This window comes from Otolemur garnettii, unplaced genomic scaffold (genome assembly GCF_000181295.1).
Source record: "Otolemur garnettii isolate 467f Iridium unplaced genomic scaffold, OtoGar3 scaffold00068, whole genome shotgun sequence".
Classification (NCBI taxonomy): Eukaryota; Metazoa; Chordata; class Mammalia; order Primates; family Galagidae; genus Otolemur; species Otolemur garnettii.
Window position 1 is genome coordinate 7,286,273 of NW_003852463.1, and position 12,151 is coordinate 7,298,423.

Here is a 12,151-nt window from a genome sequence, read left to right on the forward strand (position 1 = left end):
AAAAAAAAAAAAAAAAATGTACTATACAGTGATTTTTATTAGATTAACAGAGTTGTACAACTATCACCAATATCTATTATAATTTTAGGAGATATTCATCATCTCAAAAAGTAATCCGGTCTCCATGGGCGGTCCTCTCATTCCCTCTTCCCCCAGTCCCTGGCAACCACTCATCTATCTACCTTCCGTATCTAGGAATTTACATTTTCTAAGTATGTCACATAAATGAAATCATTCAATACATAGCCTTTTCTGCTGGGTTCTTTCAGTTAGCATGTTTCAAGACTCATCCATCTTACTGCATTTATCAGTATTTCGTTCTTCTTAATGGCTGAATAATACTCTGTCATATGAAAACACCGTATTTGTTTATCTAGTTGATGGACATCTGGGTTGTTTCCACTTTGGGGCTATTATGAATAATGCTACTGTGAACATCCATGTACAGGTTTTTATGTGGACATATGTTTTTAATTATTTGGTGAATAGGCCTAGGAGTGGAATTACTGGGCCATATAGTTTTAAGTTTTAGGACTAAAACTTAGGACTATTTAAGTTTTAAGGAACTGCCAGAATATGTTCCAAGGAGGCGGTATCATTTTGCAACCCCACAATGTATAAACCCAGTTTCTCCACGTTCTTTTTGATTATAGCCATCTGAAATGTGATTTTGATTTACATTTCTCTACGACTAACGAAGCTGAACATCTTTTCATGTTCTTATTGATCATTTGTACACCTTCTTTGAAGAAAAGTCTATTTAAATCAGTTGTGCATTTTTAAATTGAGTTGTTTGCCTTTGCATTGCTGAGTTATAATTTTTTGGATATTACAGAAATAAGTCTGTTATGAGATATATGATTTACAAATATTTTCTCTTATTCTCTGGTTTATCTTTTACTTTCTTGATGATGTCCTTAGAAGCACAGATTTTTTTTATTTTTTTTGTTTTTAAGGTAGTATTTATTATTATTTTTTAATTTAGATTAATATGAGGTTACATACGGTGTTTGCATTTGCTAGGTCAGGTCCCTGTTATAATTGGGTCCTGCACCCAGTGAGAATGCCATAGATACATTGTGCCCCTTAGGTGAGAGCACACCTCCTCCCCATTCCCACACCGATGTTTAAATGGGATCAAGTCCATTTCATCAAATTTTTCTTTGTTTGCTTGTATTTTTGGTGCATAAAAAATCATTGCCCAAGGTGATAAAGATTTACATTTATGTTTTTTCCAAAGAGTTATATACTTTTAGTTCTTATATTTAGATCTCTGATTCATTTTAAGTTAATTTTTTACATGGTATGAGGTAAGAGTTTAACTTTCTATTCTTTCCCCAATTGTCTTGATACTTTTGTCAAAAATCAACTGACCATAAATGCAAGGGCTTATTTCTACACCCTTAATTCTATTCCATCGATCTATATATTTTTCTTTATGCCAGGACTACACTATCCTTACTACTACAGCTTTGTTATAGGTTTTGAAATCAGGAAATGTGCATTCTCCAACTCTCCTTTTTTAATTTCTGTTTCTTCTATTTACTTTGGGATTTACTCCTTTTTATCTATCTTCTTAAATAGAGCATAGATCATTTGTTTTATAATAGCTTCTCTTCTACTACAGATTTTCAACTATAAATTTCCCTCTACAAACTGAGCCACATCTCACAAATTTTAATGTTGTTTTCACTCTGTTCAAAATGTTTTCTAATTTCAGCAGTTGAATTTCCCTTATGACTTCTCTTTGTCCCAGAGTTTTTTTAGAACTGTACTATTTAATTTCAAAATATTTAAAGATTTTTATAGATATCTTAATTATTACTGATTTCTGATTTAATACCATTTTAATCAGAGAACATACTCTGTATAATTGTGTTTATTTACTTGTATAGGGTCTGGTTTATGCATTCTATAATTTAAAAGATAAGACAAAGGCGAATAAACCTTCTAATGACTGTCTCAAAAAAACTGCATATGAATTTTAACCTTACATTAGAAAACAGTATATTTATACTAACACTTCATTTCCTCAGTTTCCCTATATTTTCTGCTATTTTTATAAGAAAAAAGAGTCATACAAATTTATTTTAAGACATAAGTTAATACCTTAATAAAATTTAAAAAGCTAAAAAAGTGAAGAAAAAATACCCAATTCTAAATTAACTATATTTAAATAAAATGGTAGAAGAAATACATTTTAAATAAAATGGTAGAAGACACCACATATGGGAGCAACCACTGTCACATAAGTTTCCAAAGTCAAATATTGTCTAGAAACACACACACACACGTGTACACACAAATCATGTAGCTTCTCTACCTCCAATTTGGTTTAATCATAGAATGTTTTCTACTGAAGCATTTGTGACAGCTGATAAATTAGACTACAAAGATCATCATTGACTCTCATTTCATCAGACAATCTTACCTTAAAGTACATTCCATATCCACTTCAGACTGTGTAGATAAAACATGGAAAGCGTATTTGTCAACCAACAAAGAGAAACTATCTCCAGGATTCAACCAGTGCCATAGATTTGTCTTCAATGGTAAAAGCTGACACTTCTCAGAAGACTGATAAAAACATGGATTTGTGTGTATCTAACGAATAAAAAAGAATATAGTACACTAATGTTATAACTCAAAATGACAACAAAATACAACTACATGTGAACTCATCTAGAATTTTGTTATCAAAACAATTTAAGTTTAATAAACCTGACATTTATAATAACCATAAAAATAATCATAATTATTTTTTATACATAAAAGAGAAAAAAGGCTTATGTGTATGTATGTTGCCTTGTTTGAAAGTATTTAATTATAAAAGCATTGAATTGGACTTGTATTATTTGAAAAATGCAATCAATAATCTAAATTCTTTTCATCTCTTCCCAAAATGAGACCTAAGCAGATTTAAAGATTTTTCTGAATATTCAAACCCTTTTCATGCACAGAAAGAGATGAAAGGATCCCCAATTTCTCCAATGAGACAAATTTAACTTTGATTCTAAAAGTACACAACAATAGACAAAATATTAGCAAGCCCAAACATGCAATGATTAAAAAAATGTAAGCTATTTATATGAGAGATATATTATTGGTGTGTGCCTTTTAGCATATCCTTTAGATTATAAATGCACACTTAGACTGTTGTAACTTTAGCAGTAGTGCAAAGGATGTACTATCCTGGAAGAAATGGAACTAAAATACAAATCAATTTTCCATAGCTTTCTTTCAGAGTTATCATTAAATGTTAAAGCAAGATTGATGTATACTCCCCCAAAAGGCACCTGTATTTTCAGTGTTTCTTTTTTTAATTTGGGAAGCTTTTTTGTTTGCTTTTTCAAAATAAGTTCAGGAAAGGGAACGGTTATTATAGTATTTTCTAGATATTTTCCAAGTACATCAATAATTTCATGAGAAGAAAAACAATTGCAACTAAAAAATTTTCTGCAACAGAAAAAACACAACCACCCAAAGATGTATATTTTGAGGATCAATATCAAACAAAAAAAATTCTGCACTTTATATACAGCTATAGAGCTACTACTTCAATCATCCAGAACCAAAATGAGTAAGATTTTATTAAAATGAAATAAAAGCACCTACAGCTATGAATCCACCCTGAGGACATAACCAATCACTGGTAATACAGTCATTTACAGAGAACATCATCAGTTTGCCTTTATAATGCCTTTTCTCCCTGCTGATACCAGACTGTAGATTAAATTTAAATGACACATAAAAAAGCTAAAATCATCTCCTCATGAGCTATCATTATCTCTTCATGCCCTATTTCCGAGAACTGCTGGAGAGCTACAGTACTTTTTAAAGGAGAAATATTAGAGGGAAGAAAGGCAGAAACTAATGTAATCCAAAAGTACAAATTAGTAACTGCCCTAATTGTATTCAACTGTCGATGTCGAAGCTATCTTTTTATTTGGTGGTAGGTTTGGATTTCCAAATTAAAGAAAAGCAGAAAACATTTAATCACTTAGACATATTTTGAAATATACAGCACATAGATCATCATAGCATAACATTTGGTATATTCACTTATATAATTTTGCCAAGTTTTTTAAATTAAAATTTCTCTCTCAACATTTTATTACAGTTGTATATATAACTTTATTTATCAGATAAAAGAATTTGTAACAGATTAAGAAACAGAGGATAAATGATATTTAACACACATTAAGATAAAATGAAGGAACTGTAAGTCAATTTTCAATCTCATCCTCAGTTTCAAGATCTTAAAATGTCCATCAAGAATTAAAGTCAGTATTAGAATGTCTCTAAATTTCTCTAAGGTGCACCTTTTATGTACAATAAATATCAAAGCTATGTTAATATAAATAAGAAATCAAGCATTACACAGAGCAAGAGACCTATACATTTATAGCCAAGACCAAGATGCAGCTTTCCTTTAAGTATCATAATGTAAACATAATTCTTCAAAATTCAATTAAATACTTTCTGAAATAATAATCAAATTCAGGATTACAGGTATACATTTCCTTAAAAAATAAATATACTTTTTCAGGTCTTTCCCTGTTTGGTAATTTAGAATTACAGACGTAACTGCAGTATATTGTGCTATTCTTTATACCTTCGTGTCACAAATGTTTCACAATAACTTTTTAAAGACATAATAGTGCACGTAAGGTATTATGTAGGGACCAGCACCCCATTTAAGGAAATAAATTTTACCACTACCTTTAAGGTCCCATGAGCCTTTCCCTATCCTATTCTCTCCTCAATTCCAAGTTAATAATTACACTGATTTTTGTTTACCACTTCCTTGCTTTTCTCTACAATTTTCTTGCCTCCATTTATGACCCTACATGTGCTGTTCATTTTGTAGGATTTTAAATTTTATATAAACACAATCATACTAAACATATTTTTCTAATGTCTGCCTTTATCATTTAATATTGTATTCCAGATTTTAATCCATGTTTTTTCACAGTAATTTATGTACCTTCACTGCTGTAGTATATTTCATTATATAAATATATTATTTTTATTAATTCTGCCGGTCATGGAAATTTATGTTGCTTCTAGCATTTTTTCTATGCAGCTTTGCTATAAAATATTGCTATGCAGGTTCTTTTATCTGTCTCTTGGTCTATCTGTGTGTAAGGAGCTTTCAATGAACACATCTTCACCTTTAAGAAATAATTTCAACCCATTTTCCAAAGTGGCTTTCCATCTAAGCTCCATCTAAGCTCCCACCTACAGTTTATAATCATCCCAGTTGTTCTATATCCTCACCAATATTCAAAATTGCAAGACTTTTTCCTTTCTGCCAATCTTTTGGATATGAAATGATATCTCATTGTGGTTTCACTTGCATTTCTCCACTTAATAAGGAGGTTGAGACCCTTTTTCATATTTGTTAGACAGTCAGATTTCTACTTTTATAATATGCAATTCAAGCCTTCAGCCCATTTTTCTATAGGATTATTTTTCTTTTTCTCATTAATTAAAGACATTAGTTATATAGTTTAGATATTACTCTCTTATCAGTTACAAGTGTTTTAAATATCTTTCCCTGTTGTATTTTTTAATTTTCACTATAGCGCCTTTTTTTTTTTTTTCGCAGTTTTTGGCGAGAGCTGGTTTTGAACTTGCCACCTCTTGATATAGGGAGCTGGCTCTACCCTTCACTATAGTGTCTCGACAAAGCTTCCTAATTTTACCATAATTGGCATTTTTTGATCTTTCTTTCATGATTTCTGTTTGTTACATCTTACTACTAAACTCTTCCCTACAATAAAATCATAAGTTTCTCCCTATATATCTTTCAACAGTTTCATAGTTTTGAGCTTCACATTTAAATCTACCTGGACTAGATTTTGGGTATAGTTTACAATAGAGGTCTATCTTTTTTTCCAAATAACAAACTGTCCCACTACCATTTTTTTGATAAAAAGTCCCCTTCCCCATTGATACATAATGCCAGTCCTGTCCCAAATCAAACTTCTATATACATAAGTCTGAATCTAAGGTTGCCTTCAGATTTAAGATTTAATTCAACCAAAGGCATATTTCTTAGTAAGATAAATCAATTAGTTTTAACTTAAAAAAATTTTTAAAACAAGAGAACACCAAATGACAAGAAAATTCTGACTCAGAAAAACCCAATACATTGAAAAATATTACTGCCAAGGGCTCAAAGAACCTGGGTTCTAATTCCCATTCTATAACTTGCTGACTATACAGGAGCAGTCAGTCTCCAGAAGGCCATGACATTCTAAACTGTCAAAAACATGGTACCAAGGAAAGGACACAAAATATTTAACTTTTTCACATGTGCAAAAGTCACATTTACTAGAAAATTCATAAAATTATACTAAATAATATTTCAAAGATAAATATAAACAGAAGTATAATTTGAATAATCTTTATTATTCCAAACTTTAGTACTCTATCTATAATCCTATGAGGAATTTTTGTTGTAGCTTCCAATATTATATCTACTACAGTTTGCTACTCAAAAGATACTTGTTAATTTCACACACAGTTGTTTTTACCATCTGAGTACTGTCAAATTAAAGATCTAATAAGTATTTTCAAAAAGAAGTCTTCTTTTACCTGAAAATTATGGAACTCCTACATAAAAATCTGGCCTACTATGAACTGGATAAAGTTTAACTCAAAGAAAGGATTTTTCACTAATAAAATCATCTTTAGTGTAGGCATACTTATTCTATATTATTGGTACACTTGTGAATAGCCAGAGAAGTACAAAATCTATCTGAATATTTTCATTCAATGATAGAAACAATTCCAACTAAGCCAATTTTATTAAGCCAATTTGGGAAACATCCTACCTTTGAAAATATAAATGTTCTTGATTAGCACAGAGAAAAATGTAAATAAATTTAAAACATTCATGCATTAGTAAAGATATTTTCCTAATGGCCTATTTTTTATATCTAAAAATTTAATGTCATGGGAAGTTTATTATAAAAAAGCCTTCTAAATATTGAATAGAGTGTAAAGAGAAAACCTGATATTTATTTAGTTGTTCACAATTCAGTTAATTAACCAGCTCACAAATAAATGTGCTAAGTTCTTAAAATGATCATTTCACTCTTTACAAATATTCTGCTACTATAAATTTTTCAGATATCATTTGGAGTAAAAGGAAAGCTGCAAAAGCAATAGGAGCTATAGGAATTAATCAAGTCACCTTCATAAGTGGAGTAAAAAGTATCATTAGTTTATTGATTTATTTCTGAGACATCTGCATATAACAGTACAAATCCACAAATGTCCATAAACATTTTGTAGTAACTGGAATTCCCTGCTTTGGTATTAAAAAAAAATCCTGGAAATTCAATCATCAAAGACTAGTTAAATGATATACTTACCAAAAGATAAGTACTCACTATAAGTACTTGTAATTTACATGCATTATTGAGGAGTGAATCTAAATCTTGTAGTGAAGTCATGGATCTTTCACTTGAGGAGCCAGGTGTATTATCAGTCATGATTGCTATTTTGCAAAACATAAATCCCTATATCCTTTCCCTTAAGGTGCTTTAGTAATAACAAAAATCTTTATTTTAGGCATGGTAGTTCATTAGAAGGGTGTCAGAAATTTGGCACGAGAAAACAACAGACTTTTGTAAAAACCCATTATGTCTCCAGTCCTAGAAATTCAACAGATCGTCCTCACCACAGCACAGACTCATGCATTCAACAGATACATTAATAACCTACTACATGCTAGGCATTATGCTAAATACTAGAGATGCAGGATTTGCCAGCTCTTCTACTTGAGGAGTTTATGATACAGTAAGTCTCATCTAAGAATGAGAGAGCTGGAGATCCAGAGATGAATAACTTAATGGTAAATATAAGGCCTCCCACAGAGTGCTGACTACAAATATTAACACTAAGACAATGCAAAACAAGAATCAGACAAAAACTTTCTTTCTTTTTTTTTTTTTTTTTTGAGACAAAGTCTCACTTTGACACCCTTAGTAGAGTGCTGTGGTATCACAGCTCACAGTAACCTCAAACTCTTGGGCTCAAGTGATTCTATAGTCCCAAGCATCTGGGACTATAGGCACCCGCCACAATGCCCAGCTATTTTTTTGTTGTTGCTATAGTTGTCGTTGTTTAGTAGGCTGGGGCTGAGTTTGAACCCACCAGCCATTGTGTATGTAGCCAGCGTCCTATCCACTAAGTATAGGCACCGAGCCAGACAAAAGCCTTTTTAAAAATTATTTATTCAAGATTAAGATGGAGTGAATTCACTTTGTCAAAAGTTTTCCTAGTACTACAATTAAAAAGATGTTTTTGAAATCTGAGATCAATTTAACGTAGGATAATAAAAGGAAGTGCTATCTATATAAAGAAAAGAACAAACTAGCAACTTTTCAAAAAAGATGAAAATACAAATTGACTTCAAACTGTTATACATTAATGAATTTAATTCCATAATGATAATTCTACCAACACACCATCTAGTCCAAAATTAATGGACCCTCATACACATATTTCATGCATAGACAATAGATTCTGCAAATGAAAGGAAGTAATTACTACTATATTCCCAGAAACTGGTTTTCCCTGCAAATCACTGGGGATTTTGCATCAGTAAACAACAAAGCATGCAATTAAAAGTCTAATTCTAAACAGAAACTTTCAAATTAAAATTATGTTTAAAATCTTGAAGTTGAACAAGATCTATATTTGAGAAATATTCAACTCTACATACAGATATATAGGAATTTGGGAAAATACAACCCCATAACATTTAAGTAACTGTAGTCCTTACCCAACTCCAAACAACCAACCATTGCATAGTTATGGATTTTCTTATGGGATCTTATTTGGAATGTCTAGTTATAAACAAAATCATACATGAACTGGCAATCATCTTTTGTTAAAACACCAATTAATGGGCAGGCATGGTGGCTCACAAGTGAAGGGAGAGAACAGCTTAATGCCAGGAGTTCAAGATCAGCCTTGGCAAAATAGCAAGACCCCATGTCTACAAAACTTTTTTAAAATTAGGTAGGTATGGTGGCACATGCTTATAGTCCCAGCTGCTTAGGAAACTGAAGTGGGAGGATGGTTGGAGCCCAGGAGTTTAAGGTTATATTGTGCTATTGTAAGGTTGTATTGTACTTCAGCTTAGGCAACAGAGCAAGGCCCTGTCTCAGAGAAATAAGAATTATAACCATATAAATGTAGCATTGTGCTATGAGAAAAGTTATTGAAGATACAATTTTAATAGTTTAGATCCTTTGCCTCCTAATTATCTTCTGGCAATGAGACAAATATACTCTTGACATTAATTCCCTATTTCCATAACCTAAGAAAATAGGCAACTCCAATCAGAAACCAAAAGAGTAAGAGATAAAAAGTAAAAATAAATCATTAGTAACAAAATTACCGGTTTGATACGAAGCTGACCACCCACGACCTCAAGAATGGCATGTCTTCTGGATACTCTCTTGTCGGTTATCTACAGGGGAAAAAAATTAAAATTTCAAGCATAGCCACCTCCTTAAAAAACAACAAAACAAACAAGAAAAGCAAGCCCAATGTTTCTGAAATCAGTAGGCTAGATATGAAATATATCATTCATTCAACAACTGTATATTGAAAAGTTCATCTTCATTTAACAGCTAATAAAATTTAGAAATTCAAAGACCTGCCCAAAGTTGTAACAGAGTAAATGACAAAGTCAAGACTCAAGTTGAGATCTAATAGATTGTTTCCATTCTTGACAGATATCTACTGGGAATTTTTACCAAAAAATTCATAAATGATAGATATCTCTATCATAAGTACTTATTAAGAAATGTTTCAAATACAAGAAATATATAATATAATGATACAGGCCTTTAAAGGTGGTAGTCAGATAAATACAAACAGCTCAACTACAGGCTCTGGCATCAGGCAGGCCCAGATGAGGCAGAACTGCATTTTAAGCTGTGGGGCCATCAGTAATGGTGAGGAGATCAGGAAGGCAGGAAGAGGAATAGTGGAAACCAAGTATTTGTGGTTAGGAAAAAATCAGCATCTTTGTTTTTGTATGTGCTTCTTGTTTTGAGCCAATGGTATTCTACATATGCTCATAATCTTTTCTGTGTACCAAAGTTCAAAAGTTGTTTGTGTTTTTTTTTTTTTTTGGGGGGGACAGAGTCTCACTTTGTTGCCCTTGATATAGTGGCATCCATCATAGCTTATAGCAACCTCAAAACTCTTGGGTTCAATCAATCTTCTTGCCTCAACCTCTTGAGTAGCTGGGACTACAGGCACCCACCATCACACCTGGCTATTTTTAGAGACTGCATCTTGCTCTTGCTCAGGCTGGTTTTGAACTGGTGAGCTCAGACAATCCACCCACTTCCACCTCCCAATGTGCTAGGATTACAATGTTTGTACTTTTAATGCTGAAAATGCTAATCAACCCTTCCTTTTTTCACAATAGTTAGGATTACCTTTATTATTTGCAGCTTACACATAATGAGAACATATTAAGCACCAACTTCACATAACACACCATAATCACCTGACCCATCTCTCGGTTACCTTGGTATCTAGTATTTGAATTCTGTCATTATCCACATCAAGACCAAAATTGTCAGGAAAAACAGACCACGATAACACAAATTCAATTAAACCCATTAGTGCTGCAAAAACGTGAAACTACTAGGAATCAATACTTTTTTCAAAACAACTGTTCCATACTTAAGGCTATGAATATATATGAGTACAAAGAATAATATCAAGCATCAGAATAAATACTATATAAATAAATTTTTCAGTTAATAAATATTTTAAGAATAGTTAATTTAAAATATATCTATTATTAGCCACAATGGCTATTTCAGAGAAAAAAATATGAATAATCTATCAGACAAAAAAGTAGAAATTTAAAGATTCCTTAATTTTTCCAAGAATGTACCCTAACAACAGCATTTATCGAATAACTCACTTTATCGTGTGCATAGAACATTCACTTAAATATTAAGGCTAACTATAACACTGTCAAAGCTATATTCACACTTTACTTTTTCTGATTAGAAATAGAAAGCTCAGAGAATTTAAGTAACTTGATGATACAGTTTGGATGTTTTGTCCCCTAAATCTTGCATTGAAATTTGACTCCCAATGCTGGATATGTGGCCTAAGAGGAGGCATCTGGGTAATGAGGGTGGATCCCTCAGGAATAGAATATACCTTCCCTGGGTAGGAGGAGTGACTAAGTGCTCTCATTAATCCCACCAGTGCCAGTTGTTAAACACAGCTTGGCACCTCTCCGCTCTCCTGCTTCCTCTCTTACCAGGTGGTCTCTGCACACCTCAGCTTCTCATCTCTTCCACCAAGAGTGGAAGCAGCCTGAGGCTTTTGCCTAATGCCTGGGAATCCTAGCCAGCAGGATTATGAGCCAAATAAGCCTTTTTCTATATAAATTTCCCAGTCTCAGATACTCCTTTACAGCAACACAAAACAGACTGAGGCACTTCAGGTCATTCTTCAGGTAAGCAGTGCTCCACATCTACTCTTATTAATAAAATTAGAGCATGTATATAGGAAAAACTTCCATGCACGTAATTATTCAAAGATAATTTCAAGGAGTTCAAATTATTCTGTGTCTGGGAGTAAGAAGCTCCTATTTCTAACTTGCATATCAAAATCTCATTGTTATTTCCATAATATAAACCAATTTCCTAACAAATAGAGTAATAAGTTGTCAAATATAAAACCATGATGTATTATGGTTGCTATCAGTATAACAGTCCATTTTAAGTTTCTTTCTTTCCTTTCTTAAACTGTACTTTTGCAGGAAGTAATAGTGGACTCTTCCTATCTCAGTCTTTCTTCCTATACAATATAAAACCATGATGTATTATGGTTGCTATCAGTGTAACAGTCCATTTTAAGTTTCTTTCTTTCCTTTCTTAAACTGTACTTTTGCAGGAAGTAATAGTGGATTCCTCCTATCTCAGTCTTTCTTTGAAATAGACTTCACTGACAGAACAAAGATAATATTTTAAGTATTACAAAAGTATAACACGACCTCTAGTGGACACAAGATTCCATGACAGTGTACCTGCATTTTAAAGTGCACATCTCTATAGAATACCCAAAAAAAGTGCTTTTAAAGTGTCTT

The 12,151-nt window shown here is 32.2% G+C and overlaps 1 protein-coding gene across 1 annotated transcript in view; it reads right to left on the minus strand.

Moving 5' to 3' along the window:
• APLF (aprataxin and PNKP like factor) overlaps positions 1-12,151 on the minus strand; it is a 111,403-nt gene that overhangs the window by 84,335 nt on the left and 14,917 nt on the right. Inside the window, exons 2-3 of the mRNA XM_003793486.3 lie at positions 9,422-9,493; positions 2,432-2,604 (exon numbers count right to left, since the gene is read on the minus strand). Of these exons, the coding sequence (XP_003793534.1) occupies positions 2,432-2,604; positions 9,422-9,493 (245 nt within the window). The remainder of the gene's footprint in view (positions 1-2,431; positions 2,605-9,421; positions 9,494-12,151) is intronic.